Source organism: Spermophilus citellus, assembly GCF_964194105.1.
Source record: "Spermophilus citellus genome assembly, chromosome: 11".
Lineage (NCBI taxonomy): Eukaryota > Metazoa > Chordata > Mammalia > Rodentia > Sciuridae > Spermophilus > Spermophilus citellus.
Genome location: NC_138192.1, coordinates 135,852,461 through 135,874,874, shown reverse-complemented (window position 1 = coordinate 135,874,874; position 22,414 = coordinate 135,852,461). Strand labels below are relative to the sequence as shown.

At 54.2% G+C, this 22,414-nt stretch overlaps 1 protein-coding gene across 9 annotated transcripts in view; it reads left to right on the top strand.

The window, feature by feature from the left end:
- Positions 1 to 22,414, top strand: part of PASK (PAS domain containing serine/threonine kinase) — a 43,194-nt gene that overhangs the window by 13,953 nt on the left and 6,827 nt on the right. For 5 of the 9 annotated variants that reach the window (XM_081260988.1, XM_081260990.1, XM_081260987.1 and 2 more), the window contains 8 exons: positions 365 to 515; positions 1,349 to 1,499; positions 5,191 to 7,430; positions 12,416 to 12,597; positions 12,937 to 13,104; positions 15,812 to 15,937; positions 16,030 to 16,164; positions 22,174 to 22,373. In XM_081260988.1, the coding sequence (XP_081117114.1) occupies positions 365 to 515; positions 1,349 to 1,499; positions 5,191 to 7,430; positions 12,416 to 12,597; positions 12,937 to 13,104; positions 15,812 to 15,937; positions 16,030 to 16,164; positions 22,174 to 22,373 (3,353 nt within the window). Of the gene's footprint in view, positions 1 to 364; positions 516 to 1,348; positions 1,500 to 5,190; positions 7,431 to 12,415; positions 12,598 to 12,936; positions 13,105 to 15,811; positions 16,165 to 22,173; positions 22,374 to 22,414 lie in introns of those variants that run through there. The other 4 variants (XM_081260992.1, XM_081260993.1, XR_014017989.1 and 1 more) reach the window with 4 other exon arrangements.

Here is a 22,414-nt window from a genome sequence, read left to right as displayed (position 1 = left end):
TGGCTCACAGATTCACCCAGGAAGGACCGCAGGCCCTGGCGGGGAGCCTTGCTGACAGCCACCAGGTCATTTCCCTTGGCCGATTCCAGAGTCACCCCGGGGAGGGAGAGGAGTGCTGTTCCCAGTGAGATCTGGTCTGGCTGATGGGACCAGGTTTGGGTCACAATTGCAGTGGCTTCAGACTGGTTAATGTCTGGAAATTTGACCCCAATGTCTTTCCTGACCTTAGGAGGAACTGTCCAGAGACTTGCTCCGTTTGTTTAATTTTTTTGCCAGTTGTTTTCATTTCAGCCCCAGCAGGATGTGTCCAGGAGGGGGCATAATGAGTCCCCCAGGTCTTGAACTGTCACTTTTTGCCTCCCAGAATATCACTTTCCTGATTCCTGGTTTCTACCACTACATGGACCTTGCCTGTGACAGTTCCTCACAGCTACCAGACCTGGCCGACTGCCTGGACATCCACAGTGAGAGCAGGCCTGGGCAGATGAGCTGGGACCCAGGCAGTGGAGCCCAGGGTGAGACATGGCCTTCCTCTCCCTACCTCCTCCCAAGGCAGCCGCCTCCACGGGCTTAGGGTCGTGGCTGGGGACTGAGTGAGGGGCACCAGTCCTGTTTCAGTGTTTGTGTCTCTCTCAGGCCTTCCGTTCGCCAGGGGTAGGGCAAGGTGTGGGGGCTATTCTCACAAACGTATTGGCAGCGAGAAGCTGAAGGAGAGGTCTTCAAAAAGCCACGAGTCATGCCCTGTCGAGTCTCAGCCACTGTCTTGGCTTCTGGGAGGGGATTCATGTAGGTCCACGTAGCCCAAGATGGAGTTGATGAGCTGTCCTGTTTATTCCTAAGTTAGATATTGCTAGCACGTTTGTGGATTTTGTAATGTTTGCCCCTTTGGTTTTTACTTGGCACTTTAAACATGTCAGCAGTATTCCTGAGCCCTGTGTGTGGACAGTCTCAGCCTGCTGGTCTCTGGGGAGGAGCTCCCAGCCTCCTGTGCCGAGCAGCCTGCTCTGGCTCAGGACACTGGCAGGGTGTGGGGCCTGTGACAGGGGCACTGGCACCCTTGGTCACGCTCTGCCCTCGACCCCTCAGGTGTGGTTCTGGAGTCCCTGGGCCCTGATGGGGTTTGAGGATCCAGGTGACATAGTGTGGGGGTGCTGGGCGGGGTCTCTGCTCTCTAGTGGGAAGGAGCAGTGGGGACAGGATGCGAGTGTCAGGTACTAGCAGGGTGCGTTGTGCGCATCGTGCTGGGCCATGGCCCTTGTGGGTGGTGCTCCCCTGGGACACCGGGTGCCAGCAGCTCAGGCAGCAAGCGCTGTGAGTAGGGTACTAGCCTTCCCGATTCTGCTCTCAGATCTGAAGGTGAACGTGGTGCGTGCTGGTGATCGCCTGCTGCCACAAGATGAGACCCTAAAGCTGGCAAGAAGCCAAGACGTCTCCCCTGCTCAGACACAGCAGGAGGTAGGAGCCTGGCTCCCTTCCTCCTCGTCGGAGCCCTGGCCGGGGTGAGTGCTGGTGGGAAGTGGGGCTGGTGGACGAGCTGCTCTCAGGGTGGGGGTGCAATTCGGTGATGCACCTGGCTCCCACAAACCCAGCACCTGCCCTGTCTGAATGGTGACATGTTCCTCCCAGGTTGCCCACTGAGTGTTCTGCCGTGGGACAGGGTGCCCACAATGCCATCTCATCCTGTGGCTGTCGGAGGTCAGGGCATTTAGGTAGACTTATGAGGGCTGAAGCTGGCCTGGCCTGAGCATTGTGGAAATCGTATGAAGCTGTTTTCTTTGCACGTTTTTAAATAAAGTATCCTACATGGAGTGAAGGACGCTTATGTTAGATGACTTGGGAAAACTGGAACAAAAGCTCACTGATTCTGTTTCTCAGTCCTGTTGTGCTCAGTATTTTGGTGTTTTTAGCTAGTTTTCTTCATTAAAAATATATATACGTATTACCGAATATAACATATATTATAATATGTATATGTAAAGTGCGTATATGTATGTGTGTGTGTGTGTGTGTGTGTGTGTGTGTGTATATATATATATATATATATATATATATATATGTAAAGTGAAGCTGGGGTATTCTAGCCCTGGGCTACATTCCTAATTTTTTAAATTTATTTTTATCTTGATGGCCTTGTTAAGTTGTCCAGACTGTCCTCATACTAGGGGTCCTCGTCCTCCCTAGTTGCCAGGTGGCTGGGATTAAGGGTATGTGTCACATGTCCGGCTTAAAATCCTATTTTACGCACAGTGTTCAGGAGCATGCCTGAGCCTCAGGTGTGCACATGGAGAGCAGATCCATGGTCTTTTCTGCCCCCTTACCACCATGCGTTGGAGCATACGTCAGAGTTCCTGTCCTTGGGCCTGAGCTGTCCCCTTTGTCCTTGGGTCTGCCTTCTTTAGTTTGTTATTGTGGCTCTGAGATGGATCCACACCACCGTGTATTCCCAGCCTTCCTGGACTCATTTTAAAGGAGTACAGGAGTGTGTTTCAAGTACAGAGCAGCAGTGACAGGTGGACTCCCCTTGGCCCTCTCCAGACCTGCCTCCTCCCACTCTGAGGACACTGGTCAGTAGCTCCAACCCTCCAGACCCTCCCTCCTATGCGAGTCAGCATGGATGTGTGTCGTGTGTGAGTGTGTGTGTGTGTGTGTGTGTGTGTGTGTGTGTGGTGTGTACCCTTGTGCCTTGCTTTTGTCTAACAGGACAGGATTGCTGCATGTTGTCCTGTCTGGTGTGCTTGTGCCTGCTGACCTCTTCCCATGCAGCACCTCTTCCCAGCAAGACCCCCAACAGCACCTGTTGTTCCTTCCCTGCTGTTTGGTGTCAGGGTGTTCCTTTGATTTGTCTCCCTGGCTCCCTCCTGGCTCAGGTCTGCTTTGGGTGGCATGAGAAGTGTACCCAATGGCTCTTCTTTCTCTGTGCTCCTCTGCAGATGAGGGGAGCTGGGAGCTGGCATGAGTGGCTGATGCTTGTCAAGTGCCCCGGCCTGGCTGGGCTGCTTACTCATGCCAGCTGCCAGTGAGCGCATCATCCCAGGAATCGGGTGTCCAGTGGGGTCACTCGCCAGCCGCTCTCCTCAGGATCAGGGCAGAGTGCCTCTTCTAGGCTCGTGTTGTTCAATGAGGAAGCTATATTGCATTGGTTAAGTCTTACATTCTCTTTTAGGTGGGACAGTTTTAGATCCTAGGGGTTTGTGTAGTTATCGTTGGTGGTGCTGAGGATGGAACCATGCCTTGCTCACACAAGGCCAAGGTTCTGCTGCGGAGCTGCTCCCAGCCCAGGTTCTGCAGCTCGGCTGGCACCCATCCCACCTGCAGCACGGAGCAGTGCGTCACATGCCCTTCAGTCTCCCTCTCACTTGTTCAACAGATAACGGGCGGAGAGTCGAGGCTTCTCTGTGACATTGTGGTCTAATTAGGGATGCAAGGTGCTGCGTCACGAAGTCCAAGTGGGAAGTGCAGAAGGAGGAGGGAGGCACATGTTCTGGGGTTCTGTAGGGCTTCCTCCTCCGCCGCCTCTGGCCCTGGCATTCACGCTCAGGCTCAGCCGTTCTAGTGAATTGATGCTCATGCTGAGTGGGTTCTTCTGAGAGGCAGAGGCTCAAAAGGACTCCACATGAAGTGACATTGGTTCAGGGGTCTCCACGGTGGCAGGTCTTGGTGTCCCTGCTTCGGGGCCTATGATCCCTGGGGTGACCTGGGTGCAGGTCCCAGCAGCTCCTGACGCTGTGTGGACTCTGGGAGGTGGGAGTGGAGGTGCCCTACTCCCCGATGTCACGTGGCAGCCACACCCCTTGCTCCTGTGCTGAGTAGAGGGCAGAGCGCGGTCTCCAGGGGAGCTGGGGAAGGCCATTCTGTGGTCATGCTAACATGTAGAGACTCTGCAGGCTCACAGCCTTAACCCACATCTTGAAATCTAAAAAGTCCCCAACATGGAAATTTCTCCCTAAATTTGATGCTGGAGCATGTTTGATGATTAAACCCACCCTGGTGTTTTCCTGCTACCCCAGAGTGGGGTATGTAGAGGCCTCATGCTGTGTTTGTCCTGTGGAGTTCCTTCAAGTGACTGATGATCTTTCTGAAGTCCAAGAGCACATCTGGCCCAGGGGTTTAAGGTGGGAGGGCCGTGGATGGGGTGATCAAAGAGAGGAAAATGGACACTGGGGGCCACCAGTGGTTAGCACCTCAGAGATCCTCAGGGGGTGAGTGAAAGTACAGAGCTGCCCTGAGGTCAAGGCTGCATGTCCTGACCATGGAACACCACATCCAGAGGCTGCCCAGATTCCTTGGTGTGGACCCCCCTCTGCTGGCCCTGGAGAAGGATGCATGGTCCCCTGAGCCACACGAGGCTCATCTCTAGGCATGCAGTGTCACTTGGACTTTGTGACGCAGCAGCTTGCATTCCTCCAGAGAGGGTGAGAGTGGGGATGGATGGATACCTCTGTAGACACCCCCCACTCCCACAGGACAGCTCTGCTTCTCAGACCCCTGCTTATAGTGCCCTCCTCTGCAGTACTGTCCTTGTGCTGGCCCTGGCCTCTTCTGTCAGTGGGAATCACTGCTGCATTCTTGCTGGGTTGCAGGTGTGAATCTGCCTCTGTGCCCTGTAGGATGTGCACTGGTTTGGCATACCTGCTGCTCAGTGTCAGTCCTGGCTGGTGTGGCCAGGCACAGGGTACAGTTTGTGGTGTGGGCCTATGCCCTGGGGGCACTGTGTCAACTGTTGCAGCTTCTTCCCTGCTCACCACTTGCTGGAGGCACTTGGGGGAGTTTCTGTTTGTCCTCACCCCCACCTGCTCCCTTCAGCCTGTTGGCTGGCCTGCCCATCTCCCCACTTGACTGTGAGGGTGGTGGCCAACCTAGCCAGTCAGGCCCCTCACTTCAGGCCTCAGGGGAGCTGCTGGGATGGTGTGCCTTCAGTGTGGCAGAGTGAGCTGCACACTGGCAGCAGGCTGAGCTGAGCACTGGGCCTGGGTCTCTGCACTGTGGCAGTCTCAGTACCATCTTTGATAAAGCCTTGCTAAATGAGGATTTGTCTGACAATACTGGAGAGTAGGTGCTTTATGTATTGACTTGGTTGCAAAATTTAGTCTTTTTTGTTGTAAATTTTATGCTTTGTGTTTTAATAGAATGGTTCCTCCTGTCTCCTTTTCTGTGACTGCTAATGACTGACATCGGAATTCCTATTTCCAGGGTAGACAGTGTCCCTGAGGGAAGACTGCCCGCCCACGGAGAACAGTCATCATCCACGGACCAGCAAAGTGTCCCCGAGGGAAGCCCTCTAGCCCACGGAGAACAGTTGTCACCCAGGGACCAGCAAAGTGTCCCTGAGGGAAGCCTGCCCGCCCACGGAGAACAGTCATCATCCACGGACCAGCAAAGTGTCCCCGAGGGAAGCCCTCTAGCCCACGGAGAACATTTGTCACCCAGGGACCAGCAAAGTGTCCCCGAGGGAAGCCCTCTAGCCCACAGGGAACAGTTGTCACCCAGGGACCAGCAAAGTGTCCCTGAAGGAAGCCCTCCAGCTCACAGGGAACATTTGTCACCCATGGACCAGCAAAGTGTCCCCAAGGAAAATCCTTCAGCCTATGGGGAACAGTTGTCACCTATGGACCAGCAAAGTGTCACTGAGGGAAGCCCTCTAGCCCATGGGGAACAGTTGTCACCTATGGACCAGCAAAGTGTCCCCGAGGGAAGCCCTCTAGCCCATGGGGAACAGTTGTCATCTATGGACCAGCAAAGTGTCACTGAGGGAAGCCCTCTAGCCCATGGGGAACAGTTGTCACCTATGGACCAGCAAAGTGTCCCCGAGGGAAGCCTGCCAGCCCATGGGGAACAGTTGTCACCTATGGACCAGCAAAGTGTCCCCGAGGGAAGCCTGCCAGCCCATGGGGAACAGTTGTCACCTATGGACCAGCAAAGTGTCCCCGAGGGAAGCCCTCTAGCCCATGGGGAACAGTCGTCACCTATGGACCAGCAAAGTGTCCCCGAGGGAAGCCCTCTAGCCCATGGGGAACAGTCGTCACCTATGGACCAGCAAAGTGTCCCCGAGGGAAGCCCGCCAGCCCATGGGGAACAGTCGTCACCTATGGACCAGCAAAGTGTCCCCGAGGGAAGCCTGCCAGCCCATGGGGAACAGTCGCTGCCTGAGAACCAGCAGAGTACCTCAGAAGAAGGCTCCGTGACCCATGGTGAGTCTTCGTGGCTCCAGGACCAGCAAGATGCCCCAGAAGGGAGCCCACCAGCCCAAGATGACCAGTCACTGTTCACAGACCAGGAACATGCTGCCTTGGGGAAAGAGGAGCCTGCAGCAACAGAGGACCCCAGGCAGGGTCCCCTGGGAGAAAGCAGGTCTGAACCAGTGGATACAAAATCCTGGGCTTCGTGTGAGGGTTCTGAGCCTCTAGGCCCTGCTGAGGACAGGGACAGTGGCCTGAGTCTGGAGGCCCAGCAGGAGCTGATTGGTGTCCTCAGCCCTAGCCCTTGGACTGATCCTGCCAGACTCCAGCCCCAAGCTGCAGGACAGCTGGCAACGGGGGGCCTCCTGATGCACTGCCCTCTCTATAGTAGCAAGTGGGCCCTACGGCAGCTGGCTCCCAGCCCCTCAGGGAGGGCAAGTATCTCCTTTGGGACGCCCACTCTGGATGAGCCTTGGCTGGGGGCACAGGACAACCGAGAGGAGCTGCAGACTTGCTTGACAAAGGAGAGGCTGTCTAAGCTGAGCTGCACAGGGCATCTGGGCCTCTCCTGCCATGAGCAGGTCCCAGCAGAGCACCCACCCTCCGCCCCCATGTCCTTCTGCGATCTTGGAGGCAGCGACCTTCACAGCAGCCACTTGGGCAGCTCCTCGGCCTGCTATGCCTTGGCCACTGACCTTCCTGGTGTCCTCGAGGTGGTGGAGGCCCAGGAGGCCCAGGAGGCCGATGTGAATTCTTATTCCTGGAACCTAAAGGAGCTCTTCCTCAGCAGCTTGGCGGAACGAGCTTCATCCAGCTGCTCCTGTGCCACATCTGAACTCAGTGAGACACCCTCTCCTGTGGCGGTGGGCTCTGATGAGGATGTGGGCCATCTCCATAGGCAGAGACCAGATATCCTGGGGGACAGGGAACTGTTGCTATTGGCTGGCACCTATTTTGACCCTGGTGATGGCCTGCAGTTCCAGGAAAGCCATCTAGGGCACGATCAGACAGAACCCTCTGAGATTTGTTTGGTGTCCCCTGAACATCACAAAGCACATGACATGGAGAGCCCGGACTACATCCTTCCCATGCTGGATGTGAGCCCTGAGCATACGTGCCCGTCAGCAGAGGACCCAAGGCTAAGCGCTCAGGTCACTTCCACACCTGTGGCACCCAGGGCTACCAGCCTGCAGCAGCAGATCCATGAGGGCACCTACTCTGGGAGTTGCTACCACCGAGACGGACTGCGGCTGAGTATGTCTTGGCCTAGGAGGGCCTGTAGCTGAGCGTGGCTGGGAGGGCCTTTAACTGAGTGTGCCTGGGAGGTCCTGCAGCTGAGTGTGCCTGGGAGGGTCTGCAGCTGAGCGTGCTCTGGGAGGGCCTGCAGCTGAGTGTGCCTGGGAGGGCCTTTAACTGAGTGTGCCTGGGAGGTCCTGCAGCTGAGTGTGCCTGGGAGGGTCTGCAGCTGAGCGTGCCCTGGGAGGGTCTGCAGCTGAGCGTGCCCTGGGAGGTCCTGCAGCTGAGTGTGCCTGGGAGGGCCTTTAACTGAGTGTGCCTGGGAGGTCCTGCAGCTGAGTGTGCCTGGGAGGGTCTGCAGCTGAGCGTGCCCTGGGAGGGTCTGCAGCTGAGCGTGCCCTGGGAGGGCCTGCAGCAGAGTGTGCCCTGGGAGGGCCTGCAGCTGAGTGTGTCTGGGTAGGGCCGTAGCTGAGTGTGCCCTGGAAGGGTCTGCAGCTAAGTGTGCCCTGGGAGGGCCTGCAGCTGAGTGTGCCTGGGAGGGCCTGCAGCTGAGTGTGCCTGGGAGGGCCTGCAGCTGAGTGTGCCTGGGAGGGCCTGCAGCTGAGTGTGCCTGGGAGGGCCTTTAGCTGAGTGTGCCTGGGAGGGCCTGCAGCTGAGTGTGCCTGGGAGGGCCTGCAGCTGAGTGTGCCTGGGAGGGCCTGCAGCTGAGTGTGCCTGGGAGGGCCTTTAACTGAGTGTGCCTGGGAGGTCCTGCAGCTGAGTGTGCCTGGGAGGGTCTGCAGCTGAGCGTGCCTGGGAGGGCCTGCAGCTGAGTGTGCCTGGGAGGGCCTGCAGCTGAGTGTGCCTGGGAGGGCCTGCAGCTGAGTGTGCCTGGGAGGGCCTTTAACTGAGTGTGCCTGGGAGGTCCTGCAGCTGAGTGTGCCTGGGAGGGTCTGCAGCTGAGCGTGCCCTGGGAGGGTCTGCAGCTGAGTGTGCCTGGGAGGGCCTGCAGCTGAGTGTGCCCTGGGAGGGCCTGCAGCTGAGTGTGCCTGGGAGGGCCTGCAGCTGAGCGTGCCCTGGGAGGGCCTTTAACTGAGTGTGCCTGGGAGGTCCTGCAGCTGAGTGTGCCTGGGAGGGTCTGCAGCTGAGCGTGCCCTGGGAGGGTCTGCAGCTGAGTGTGCCTGGGAGGGCCTGCAGCTGAGTGTGCCCTGGGAGGGCCTGCAGCAGAGTGTGCCCTGGGAGGGCCTGCAGCTGAGTGTGTCTGGGTAGGGCCGTAGCTGAGTGTGCCCTGGAAGGGTCTGCAGCTAAGTGTGCCCTGGGAGGGCCTGCAGCAGAGTGTGCCCTGGGAAGGCCTGCAGCTGAGTGTGTCTGGGTAGGGCCGTAGCTGAGTGTGCCCTGGAAGGGTCTGCAGCTAAGTGTGCCCTGGGAGGGCCTGCAGCAGAGTGTGCCCTGGGAAGGCCTGCAGCTGAGTGTGTCTGGGTAGGGCCGTAGCTGAGTGTGCCCTGGAAGGGTCTGCAGCTAAGTGTGCCCTGGGAGGGCCTGCAGCTGAGTGTGCCCTGGGAAGGCCTGCAGCTGAGTGTGTCTGGGTAGGGCCGTAGCTGAGTGTGCCTTGGGAGGGCCTGCTGCTGAGTGTGTCCTGGATGGGGCTGTGGCTGAGTGTGTCCTGGATGGGGCTGTGGCTGAGTGTGTCCTGGATGGGGCTGTGGCTGAGTGTCCTTGGTGGGGCTTGGGCTGAGTGTGCCTTTGGGAAGGCCTGCCGCTGAGCTTGTCCTGGGTGGGGCCTTGGCTTAGTGTGTCCCTGGTATCTGTGGGCTGGGGCTACATGGGTCCCTGGCCTGGGAGTGGCTGGGGGGCCTAAGTGTGTCCTGGGTGGGTCTGGGGCTGAGTGTGTTTCTGGCCTGGGTGGGACTGGGGCTGTGTGTCACCCTGACCTAGGGAGGCACTGCTGCCTCAGAGCATCACAGCAGAGCACAGGTGGTCTTCATCTTGGGGTCTGTGGAGCTCTCATCTTGGAGGTTTGCTAAAGGGTAATGTGTTGTCGTCTGACGTTAGGGTTATGGCACATTTGCCTGAGGAGAGGGAGCCTGGGTCCCCTTGGTGATGCTCCGTGCTCTAGCACCTAGTCTTGATTTCCAGCAGGCTCCGAAGGGGTGGGGGTCTCGTGCTGGGGCCTGTCCTTCCAGCTCCCACTGGTCCCCAGGTCACACTGAGCTGCCAGGCAGAGAGTGCTGTGTGCACGGCAGACATCTGCTCTGCCCTTGCTCCCTTGCTTCTCTGCAGGGGCCCTGAAGCCCCTTCTTCATGGGCACTACAGCCAGGCTCTGACTTTTCCTAATCTCTGGGTCCCCCTTGTTCTAGCTAGTTGTTTCGACATTGCTGATTTTGTGGTGTTGATTGCTTACTCCATTTTCTAAATTAAAGAAAAAAAATGTGCACACGTTATTTGTAGAAATGTTAAGAAATAAGGAGGAAATACAATCAGCTCTAACCAGAATTCCACCACCTGAAAGTAGACACCAGGGTTTTAAAAAAAATTTTTTTTTTTTTAAAGAGAGAGTGAGAGAGGAGAGAGAGAGAGAGAATTTTTAATATTTATTTTTTAGTTCTCGGCGGACACAACATCTTTGTTGGTATGTGGTGCTGAGGATCGAACCCGGGCCACACGCATGCCAGGCGAGCGCGCTACTGCTTGAGCCATATCCCCAGCCCCTTAAAAAAATTTTTTTAATTTGTTCTTTTTATACATGATAATAGAGTGCATTTTGACATACCATACACATGCTATATCCTACATGGAGTGTGAGTTCCCATTCTTGTGCTGTACATGATGCGGAGTGCCCCGGTCATGTGTTTACACGTGAGCATAGGAAAGTGATGTCTGATTCATTCTATTGTCTTTCCCATTCCCTTCTCTTCCTTCCCTTCATTTTCCTTTGTCTAATCCAATGAACTTCTCTTCTCCCCCCTCCACCTTAGTGTGTGTTAGCATCTGCATATCAGTGAGAACATTCGATATTTGGCCTTTGGTTTTTGGGGTTGGCTTATTTCACCTAGCATGATAGTCTCCAGTTCCATCCATTTACTGGCAAATGCCGTGATTTCATTCTTCTTTATGACTGAGAACATTCTGTTGTGTATATATACCACATTTTCTTTATCCATTCATCTTTTGAAGGATACCTAGCCTAGTTTACCTATCGTGAATTGAACTGCTATGACATTGATACGGCGGTGTCACCATAGTATTTTAAAGTATTTTCCATATAAACCGAGGAATGGGATAACTGGGTCCAATAGTGGTTTCATTCGAAGTTTTCTGAGGAATCTCCATACTGCTTTCCAGAGTGGTTGCACCAATTTGCAGTTCCACCAGCAATGTATGAGTGTACCTTTCCCCACATCCTCGCCAACACTTATCATTGCTTGTATTCTTGATAATTGCCATTCGGACTGGAGTTAGATGGAATCTCAGTGTAGTTTTAATTTGCATTTCTCTAACTGCTAGTGATGTTGAACATTTTTTCACATATTTGTTGACCAGTCTTACTACTTCTTCTGTAAAGTACCTGTTCAATTCCTTTGCTCATTTACTGATTGGGTTTTTTTAAAATTTATTATATTTTTTTTTTCATTTTTTAGTTGTAGTTTGATACAACATCTTTATTTATTTTTATGTGGTGCTAAGGATCAAACTCAGGGCCTCGCCCGTGCTAGGCGAGTGCTCTACTGCTTAGCCACAACCCAGCCCCCTATTTGTTTTTTTTGGTGTTGAGTTTTTTGAGTTCTTTACATATCCTGGAGATTAGTGCTCTATCTGAGGTTCAGGTAGTAAAGATTTTTCTCCCATTCTGTAGGCTCTTTCTTCATGTTCTTGATTGTTTCCTTTGCTGCGAAGACGCTTTTTAGTTTGATACCATCCCATTTATTGATTCTTGATTTTACTTGTGCTTTAGGAGTCTGGAGGAATTTGGTTCCTAAGCTGATGATAGGTGATCGAGCCTACCTTTTCATCTAGTAGGCACAGACCCTGCAGTCTGCCTATGTCCTTGATCCACTTTGATTTGAGTTTTATGCAAGGTGAGAGATGGGGGGGTCTAATTTAATTTTGTTACATTTCCAGTTTTCCGAGCACCATTTGTTGAAGAGGCTTTCTTTTCTCCAATTATGTGTACGGTGCCTTTGTCTAATTTGAGATAACTGTATTTATTTGGGCTTGTCTCTGTGTTTTCTATTCTGTATCGTTGGTCTTCACGTCTGTTTTGGTGCCAATACCATGCCATTTTTGTTACTATAGCTCTGTAGTATAATTTAAAGTCTGGTGTTGTGATGTCTCCTGCTTCACTTTTCTTGGTAAGAATTGCTTTGGCTATTCTGGCCCTCTTATTTTTACAAATGAATTTTATGATTGTTTTTTGTATGTCTGTGAAGAATGACATGGGGATTTTAATAGGAATTGTATAGAGCTTTTGGTAGTATGGTCATTTTGACTATTAATTTTGCCTATCCAAGAGCATGGAAGATCTTTCACTCTTCAGGTCTTCAGTTTCTCTCATTAGAGTTCTGTAGTTTTCACTGTAGAGGACTTTCACCTCTTTTTTTTATATTGCTTCCCATCACTGATGTGTGGAAACACGGTTGATCTAAAATACCATGTTCATATTGATGTCCCTGAGAGGGCCCTGTAAAAGTGCCTGGTGATGCACACGACACCGGTGCTTTGTACCAAAGCCCAGAGTGGGTGTGTGGCTTGGACCTTGTGTGACTGCGTGACCAATGCCTGTGTTTGCGTCGTGGCTTTGATTGAGACTGTCACATTCTTCTCCCCTCTGCCTGGCTGTTCTGAGGTGGGCTGTGTAGTCTCTGGTGCCCTGCAGGGCGTCCCTTGGCTCCCAGCTGCCCCACATGCTGCGGTGGTGGTCTCCAGGCCGGGGGGCTGCTTGCCCTCACGTGGACTGCTGTGTGTGGTCTGCGTGCTGTTCGGGGAGCAGCGTCAGCGGTCCCTCCTCCTCGCCTCTGTGCTTCAGGTATACAGTTTGAAGTGAAACGCGTGGAGCTCCAGGGCTCTGCAACCCTCTTCTGCTGCTGGCTGGTGAAGAACCTCTTGCAGAGCCACCGCAACTCGGCCACCAGGACCCGCCTGCTCATCGCCAGCCTGCCCAGCTCCACCCACTCCATGAGCGAGCTCCCTGGACCCAGCCTCGGGGAGGTTGGTGTCTGCAGCTGGCATGGGCCTCCTGTTGGCCTGGACTGGCTGGCCTTCCAGTTGGCCTTGCTGTTTGGCTTTGTTTCCCGGGGGTGGGAGTGGGGTCTCGTGGTCTTCTGTCTTCTCATACCCTGTGTGCAGAGCAGATGCAGGCCTTTGAGTCTGCACGTGCTTTGTGTCCAGGGTTCGGGGTGCCAGTTTGGATCAGGGTGTCCAGGCTGCCTAGAAAAGCTCCCTGTGGGCACAGGAGGAGGGCTGTGCTGCTGGGGATGGTGGGCCTAGCGGGGGGCCACCTGGCTTTGTGGTGGCAGGTCTTCCTCAGACCTTCCTTTGCCTTTGCAGATGCTCAGAGCCAAGCCCTGGTTTGAGGAGAGCCCCACACCCGTGGAGCTGGCAGAGCTGGCCGCCTGTGAGGGGGAGTACTCCCACAAGTACAGCACCCTCAGCCCGATTGGAAGTGGGGCCTTTGGGTTTGTCTGGACCGCAGTGGATAAGGCGCAAAACAAGGAGGTGCTCTGGCTCTCAGGGGGGGCCTGGCTCTGCTCTTGCTCTCCCTCTGGGGGGGGTCTTAAGGCGAGCACTCCCTGCAGGCACACATTGCTGCTGGGGTGGCAATCCTGCTGCACGTGGCCCAGGAGGCTGCAGCCAGGCTCCTGAGTGTTGGCCTGCTGAGGCCCCCAGCGATCTTGGCATGGGGGATACTCTCCCGCCCACATGCCTACTTTTAAACCAAACTTGTACCTCCTCCTCTCACCTGGAAAGAAATCCTCCCAACATTCTTGAGCAGGCCAGAAGGTGTACTTGAAACTAAGTACAGAGCACGGTCCCTGGCACAGCCATCCTGATCAAGGGGCACGACTTGTCCGCCACACACAAGCCTGTGTCCTGGCCACAGACCCTGGGGCTGAGCCCTGCCTACCTGGATGCTGTGTGGACTGAGCACAGCACCTGTGCTGTGCTTTTGGGGTGCTGAGCACTTTGTCATGTGCTTATTTGCCATCTGCTGATTTTCTTTGCTGAAGTGTCTTTGTCTCCTGTGAACTTTTAAAAAATTGCTTAATCTTGGAGCTACTTCCCCAGCACTTTTTATTTTTTATTGGAGACCAGGCCTTCTTCAGTTGCCCAGGCTGGCCACACACTTGCAGTCCTCCTTTCTCAGCCTCCTGAGCTCTGGGACCCCTGGCCCCATGCCGACTCCGGGTGAGCTGGTTGCATCCCTTCATCAGAGGCCTGCTGTGGGTCAGAGCCCGTCTTCTCGGGTCAGAGCCCGTCTTCTCGTCCGCGACAGTGCCTTTCAGGGACAGAGGCTTGGATTTTGGTGAAGTCCAATTTTATCAGTTTCTTCCCATGGATCATGTGCTCCCTGTCCTATGTGATCCAAGGTCACAAAGATTTCATGTTTCTTTCTTCAGGTTCTGGGTTTGAAGCTTTGCTTTAGGCCTGTGTTGGAGTTGGAGTGATTTTGCACGTGGCACAAAACACACTTGAGGGTTATCTTTGCATGGGCATGTGCACCAGTCAGTACAGTTGTTAAAAGGTGTCCTTTCTTTGTCTGGGAGCGTGGTCAGACATCAGTGGACCCCTCCGCCAACCTTGGGTGTGGACTGCGAATTCCGTCAACTTTGTGTCCTGAATTAAGTGCCCCTGGTCCGCCGTGTCACTGCTGTCCTGAAACACTGCCGTATCCCCTCTGTCAGTGCTCTGTGGTGGTGAGGCGTGTGGCCTGAGTGTTGTGGAAACGCTTCTTCTGCCTCTGGGGTCAGTGAAGTGGCCTTGTAAAGACAGACCTGGAAGTAGCCCCTTCCTCTGTCCCCTGCAGGAGTCTGTGCACAATTGCGTACAATGTAATTTCCTCCTTAAATATTTTGTAGGATTGAACAGTAGAATGGTCTGGGAGCGGGTTGCTCTTTAAATGCAAGTTTTAAACTACAAATCAAGATTCTGAATAGAAGGTGACTTCTGTTTCTGGCTTCTTGAGTGAGCTTTGATGGTTCTGGTCTTTCAGGAGCTTTGTTTCATCCGGATTATCAAATGTATCAGCATAAAGTTGTCTGTGATGCTTCAGAATCTTTCAGTGTCTTTGGCGTCTGTGATTTTATCATCTCTCTCATACTTGAGATTGGGTCTTATTGTTTTTTGATCTGTCTGGTTAGAGGCTTCATGTTATGGCTTCATTAATTGTCCTTATTGATCTGCTTTTACTTTTGTGGTTGCGATTCTTTATTATCATTATTATTTTATTTTGGATTTAATTTGCTTTGCTTTTCTTCTTCTTCTTTTTTCTTTTTCTTTTTCTTGTCACCAGGGATGGAGCCCAGGGGCACTTTACCACTGATCCACGTGCATACCCCTTTTTATTTTCTGTGTTGAGATAGGGTCTCACTGGGGTACCCATGCTGGTCGACAGCTGTGGCCCTCCAGCTCAGCCTCACCGGTGGCAGGGATTACAGATGTGCCCACCACGCCTGGCTCCTACTTTTCTGAGGTGCCTTCTTACGTGGCTTAGTTGAGCTTTTCTCTTCTCTAGTATAAATATCAGTGCTCGGAATTCCTCTCCAGCTTGGCTTCATCCATGGCCCACGTTGCCATATTCTGTTTTGTTTTTGTTCTCTTGTGAATGTTTTGGTTATGTGGAAACGTGTTGTTTGATTTCCAGGTAGTTGGAGCTGTTCAGGTCTCTTTCAGTTTTCAACTTCTAGCTTCGTGTACCCACAGTCTGAGAACACGCTTTGTGTCATGTTCCGGCACGTGCCCTGACTTTGTGAAGGTCCGGTGTGCTCTGCTCTGTCCGTCCAGTTTGTGGACTCGCTGGCTGGCCTCAGAGTCAGTGTTGAAGTGTGTCTCGGGACGGATGGTCCTTTATTTTCTCTTCTTCTCCCTGGGCTTGTTATTTTGTTCTCCTGGTTAGGACACAGAGCTTCAAGGAGGATGAGGCTGCATGGGTGGTCTGGGCCCCACCACCCCAAGGCCTCCACGGCTTCTCTCCTCAGGCACTGCTTCCTGGGCCCCCTTCACTCCAGTCCACGCGTGACACAGGACAGGCAGGGATTCCCCCGCCTCTGCTCAGCTGCTGACTGCCTGCTTCTTCCCACTGCGGGGCTGGTGTTTGCTTGGGGGAGGAGAACACTGCCGCTCTGCTGTGGCCAGGGGCTGGTAGTGGACCTCATGTGGAGTGGGACACAGAGGACTGTCCATTACATCCTCACTGTTTCCACAGGTGGTGGTGAAGTTCATTAGGAAGGAGAAGATTTTGGAAGACTGTTGGGTGGAGGACCCCAGACTTGGAAAAGTCACTCTGGAGATCGCGATTCTCTCCAGAGTGGAGCATGCCAACATCATCAAGGTGAAGGACGGAGCCCTGACGTGGCTCCTGTAGAACACCCTTCCTCTGGTGGTTGACGTCAGCAGAGCTTCCCTTGGCCTTGCCTTTCCCAGGTGCTGGACGTGTTTGAAAACCAGGGCTTCTTCCAGCTGGTGATGGAGAAGCATGGCTCTGGCCTGGACCTCTTTGCTTTCATTGACTGTCACCCTAGCCTGGATGAGCCCCTGGCAAGCTACATCTTCCGGCAGGTGAGAGGGTCCAGGGCTGTGTGGGCTGGATAGGCACCATTGATGGACATGGGTGGCCAGGGACTCTGACTGGACTCACTTCTTTCTGAGCTGGACCTGGTCTTCAGCCTTGGGATTTTGTGGAGTAAGATACCTACTTTGAGAAGAGAATCCTGTGGTTGAGACAGAGAAACTAAGAGAAGAGGCCAGAGAGTGACGTGGCGTGAGCAGAGAGAGGTGCTAAGTGACTGAGCTTCCTTTGTATGTGTAGAGTGTCCTCAGAGGTCACAGACGAGAACCACTCAGACTGTCACGGAGGCTGAGCCTGTGAGTTAGCTCTGAAGTCCTGTCTCCGCAGACCAGGAGACCACAGGAAAATCAGTACTGCAGTCTTCTGGTAGACATACTGGGAGTGACTGTGGACCTGCAGGTCACGGCTGTGAGTCCTAGATGTCCCAGGAGTACAGGTAGAGTCACCATGTCACCTACAGGACAGGGCTGTTAGTCCTAGATGTCCCAGGAGCACAGGTGGAGTCACCATGTCACCTACAGGAGAGGGCTGTGAGTCCTAGATGTCCCAGGAGCAGAGCTGGGGTCACCATGTCACCTACAGGAGAGGGCTGTGAGTCCTAGATGTCCCAGGAGCACAGGTGGAGTCACCATGTCACCTACAGGAGAGGGCTGTGAGTCCTAGATGTCCCAGGAGCACAGGTGGAGTCACCATGTCACCTACGGGACAGGGCTGTGAGTCCTAGATGTCCCAGGAGCACAGGTGGAGTCACCATGTCACCTACAGGAGAGGGCTGTGAGTCCTAGATGTCCCAGGAGCACAGGTGGAGTCACCGTGTCACCTACGGGACAGGGCTGTTAGTCCTAGATGTCCCAGGAGCACAGGTGGAGTCACCATGTCACCTACGGGACAGGGCTGTGAGTCCTAGATGTCCCAGGAGCACAGGTGGAGTCACCATGTCACCTACGGGACAGGGCTGTTAGTCCTAGATGTCCCAGGAGCACAGGTGGAGTCACCATGTCACCTACAGGAGAGGGCTGTGAGTCCTAGATGTCCCAGGAGCACAGGTGGAGTCACCGTGTCACCTACGGGACAGGGCTGTTAGTCCTAGATGTCCCAGGAGCACAGGTGGAGTCACCATGTCACCTACGGGACAGGGCTGTGAGTCCTAGATGTCCCAGGAGCACAGGTGGAGTCACCATGTCACCTACGGGACAGGGCTGTTAGTCCTAGATGTCCCAGGAGCACAGGTGGAGTCACCATGTCACCTACAGGAGAGGGCTGTGAGTCCTAGATGTCCCAGGAGCACAGGTGGAGTCACCATGTCACCTACAGGAGAGGGCTGTGAGTCCTAGATGTCCCAGGAGCACAGGTGGAGTCACCATGTCACCTACGGGAGAGGGCTGTGAGTCCTAGATGTCCCAGGAGCACAGGTGGAGTCACCATGTCACCTACGGGACAGGGCTGTTAGTCCTAGATGTCCCAGGAGCACAGGTGGAGTCACCATGTCACCTACGGGACAGGGCTGTTAGTCCTAGATGTCCCAGGAGCACAGGTGGAGTCACCATGTCACCTACGGGACAGGGCTGTGAGTCCTAGATGTCCCAGGAGCACAGGTGGAGTCACCATGTCACCTACAGGACAGGGCTGTTAGTCCTAGATGTCCCAGGAGCACAGGTGGAGTCACCATGTCACCTACGGGACAGGGCTGTGAGTCCTAGATGTCCCAGGAGCACAGGTGGAGTCACCATGTCACCTACAGGAGAGGGCTGTGAGTCCTAGATGTCCCAGGAGCACAGGTGGAGTCACCATGTCACCTACGGGACAGGGCTGTGAGTCCTAGATGTCCCAGGAGCACAGGTGGAGTCACCATGTCACCTACAGGAGAGGGCTGTGAGTCCTAGATGTCCCAGGAGCACAGGTGGAGTCACCATGTCACCTACAGGAGAGGGCTGTGAGTCCTAGATGTCCCAGGAGCACAGGTGGAGTCACCATGTCACCTACGGGACAGGGCTGTGAGTCCTAGATGTCCCAGGAGCACAGGTGGAGTCACCATGTCACCTACAGGAGAGGGCTGTGAGTCCTAGATGTCCCAGGAGCACAGGTGGAGTCACCATGTCACCTACGGGACAGGGCTGTGAGTCCTAGATGTCCCAGGAGCACAGGTGGAGTCACCATGTCACCTACAGGAGAGGGCTGTGAGTCCTAGATGTCCCAGGAGCACAGGTGGAGTCACCATGTCACCTACAGGAGAGGGCTGTGAGTCCTAGATGTCCCAGGAGCACAGGTGGAGTCACCATGTCACCTACAGGAGAGGGCTGTGAGTCCTAGATGTCCCAGGAGCACAGGTGGAGTCACCATGTCACCTACGGGAGAGGGCTGTGAGTCCTAGATGTCCCAGGAGCACAGGTGGAGTCACCATGTCACCTACGGGACAGGGCTGTGAGTCCTAGATGTCCCAGGAGCACAGGTGGAGTCACCATGTCACCTACGGGACAGGGCTGTGAGTCCTAGATGTCCCAGGAGCACAGGTGGAGTCACCATGTCACCTACAGGAGAGGGCTGTGAGTCCTAGATGTCCCAGGAGCACAGGTGGAGTCACCATGTCACCTACAGGAGAGGGCTGTGAGTCCTAGATGTCCCAGGAGCACAGGTGGAGTCACCATGTCACCTACAGGAGAGGGCTGTGAGTCCTAGATGTCCCAGGAGCACAGGTGGAGTCACCATGTCACCTACGGGACAGGGCTGTTAGTCCTAGATGTCCCAGGAGCACAGGTGGAGTCACCATGTCACCTACAGGAGAGGGCTGTGAGTCCTAGATGTCCCAGGAGCACAGGTGGAGTCACCATGTCACCTACAGGAGAGGGCTGTGAGTCCTAGATGTCCCAGGAGCACAGGTGGAGTCACCATGTCACCTACAGGAGAGGGCTGTGAGTCCTAGATGTCCCAGGAGCACAGGTGGAGTCACCATGTCACCTACGGGACAGGGCTGTGAGTCCTAGATGTCCCAGGAGCACAGGTGGAGTCACCATGTCACCTACAGGAGAGGGCTGTGAGTCCTAGATGTCCCAGGAGCAGAGCTGGGGTCACCATGTCACCTACGGGACAGGGCTGTGAGTCCTAGATGTCCCAGGAGCACAGGTGGAGTCACCATGTCACCTACAGGAGAGGGCTGTGAGTCCTAGATGTCCCAGGAGCACAGGTGGAGTCACCATGTCACCTACAGGACAGGGCTGTGAGTCCTAGATGTCCCAGGAGCACAGGTGGGGTCACCATGTCACCTACGGGACAGGGCTGTGAGTCCTAGATGTCCCAGGAGCACAGGTGGAGTCACCATGTCACCTACGGGACAGGGCTGTTAGTCCTAGATGTCCCAGGAGCACAGGTGGAGTCACCATGTCACCTACGGGACAGGGCTGTGAGTCCTAGATGTCCCAGGAGCACAGGTGGAGTCACCATGTCACCTACGGGACAGGGCTGTGAGTCCTAGATGTCCCAGGAGCACAGGTGGAGTCACCATGTCACCTACGGGACAGGGCTGTGAGTCCTAGATGTCCCAGGAGCACAGGTGGAGTCACCATGTCACCTACGGGACAGGGCTGTGAGTCCTAGATGTCCCAGGAGCAGAGCTGGGGTCACCATGTCACCTACGGGACAGGGCTGTGAGTCCTAGATGTCCCAGGAGCAGAGCTGGGGTCACCATGTCACCTACGGGACAGGGCTGTGAGTCCTAGATGTCCCAGGAGCACAGGTGGAGTCACCATGTCACCTACGGGACAGGGCTGTGAGTCCTAGATGTCCCAGGAGTACAGGTGGAGTCACCATGTCACCTACGGGACAGGGCTGTGAGTCCTAGATGTCCCAGGAGCAGAGCTGGGGTCACCATGTCACCTACGGGACAGGGCTGTGAGTCCTAGATGTCCCAGGAGCAGAGCTGGGGTCACCATGTCACCTACAGGAGAGGGCTGTGAGTCCTAGATGTCCCAGGAGCACAGGTGGAGTCACCATGTCACCTACAGGAGAGGGCTGTGAGTCCTAGATGTCCCTGGGGCACTGGTGGAGTCACCATGTCACCTACAGGAGAGGGCTGTGAGTCCTAGATGTCCCAGGAGCACAGGTGGAGTCACCATGTCACCTACAGGAGAGGGCTGTGAGTCCTAGATGTCCCTGGGGCACTGGTGGAGTCACTGTGTCACCAACAGGACAAGGCTGTAAGTCCTAGCGTGTCCTGGGGGGGGCGTACGCCCATGGGGTTAGTTCCTGGCTCCCTGGTGAGCACGGGTGAGATCCTGGTGTGTTACTCTCACTCTTTGCCTTCCTCTGTTTTGTACTGAAGTGTGCATTTGACCCTGTCCATTTGTCATTTTAGTGGCTGGGGAGTCATCAGCAGAGGGGTGGGAGGGGCAGGACTCTGCCTTGGGAGGTAGAAAGTGTTGTTCCCTGGCTGCCCCCTGCTCCTGGCAGGGTGGCCACCAGGCCTGTGTTGACCTGTTTCCTGGGAGGGCCTGGAAGTTCCATGGTGTCTGTGGGACCCTCCTGGGCACCTGCCTCAGGGCTTCAGCTGCCTGGCTTTCCCTTCCCATGCTCCCCTCATCTAGTGCCATGAATGTGTCCTAGGACTCTGTGGTCCCTAGAGCCCCTATGTGAGGTGACCTTGTAGTGAGCTCTTAACAGTGTTGCATTGTAGTTGATTTTGTGGCTGATGACACAAGTAACTATAGCAGTACATATTTCAACATTTTTGCAAAAGTTTCTGGGTATAAACTTACATGTGTCAACGTATTTGAATATAGATCCCTAGTTTGGAGTAAACACGTTATCATAAACAATACTGCCAGTTATCAGCATCTTGCCGCAGCTCCCCGTCTGCCAGGCCTGGGGTGCAGTGGGAGCCAAAGCCTGTGAACTGTTGTCAAGTCCTGCGAGCATGGGAGAGCGGCAGGAGGTTGGCTTCTCCTCCCCGCTCAGCACTAGTTAATAAGTCTTAGTGAGACTTTCCATGTTGTAATGAAAACGTGGTTTCTGTCATTGACTGGGCCTGACAGGAATATGCTATGTGTGCATATATGCATGTCTGTTTGGTTTATGTCTACATATGAATGCACATGCACTTGTTTATGTGCAGGTGTGAACACGTGTGCATGTATGTGCATGTGAATGTGTGTGTGTAGGTATGTAGGTATGTACTATTTATGTGTGTGTGTGTGTGTATATACATATATTTGTTTATTAAATGTAAGTTACTTAGTGGGCTTAGTGGTCCTGCCATTAGTTTGCTTCTGATTGATTTTGAAATGATTGACTGCTCTCTGGGATTGTTGAGTTGATTGGTCCAGCTACCCACACTGTGATGCAGTCAGACCCACTGTGTGTCTTCCTGGGATCCATGGAGAGGCAGGAGAGGTGGGGCCTCTGCCGTCGGAGATGCAGAGGGGGCCAGGCAGGTGGGTCTCTGACTTTTGGAGAGGAGCTTGTTTCCAGTGGAGCCCCTCGTTCCAGATGGTCAGAGTCCTGCTCCGTGGGGAATCCTTGTCGGTGTGCCTTGTTGCTCTTTGAAGATCTCTCAGAGCCCTGGGCAGGAGCATCTGTACCTTCTCAATCACCCACTGCTCACTGGACCCTGGGCAAGTGGCTCTCCTGCCCCGTGAGCTGCTCGTGGGCACTTCCTGTTGGACACCAGTCTATACAGTTGTTTGCCCTCCGTGTGTTCTTGAGGTCTGTTCCTGCCGAGCTGGTTTCTGTGCCTCCCACGGGGACCAGATCGGGTCTCCAGCCCCCAGCATGATGCACTGGCAAACGAGTTTTGTTGGTGGTATTTTTCTTGTTTATATATATATATATATATATCAACTATTTTTTTTTTTTTAGTTGTTGATGTACCTTTATTTTATTTGTATGTGGTGCTGAGAATCAAACCCAGTGCCTCACACATGCTAGGCAAGCGTGCTACCACTGAGCCACAACCCCAGTCTCTCTTGTAAGCATTTATTTTAACAATAAATGCCTCTGCCTAATTCCAGCTGGTGTCAGCGGTGGGTTACCTGCGCTCAAAGGGCATCGTGCATCGGGATATCAAGGATGAGAACATTGTGATCGCGGAGGACTTCACTATCAAGTTGATCGACTTTGGATCGGCCGCCTACTTGGAAAGGGGCAAATTGTTTTACACCTTCTGTGGAACGATCGAGTACTGTGCTCCTGAGGTTCTCATGGGGAATCCGTACGTAGCTCGTGTGTGCCCTGTCACTGTGCCCGCCCTTT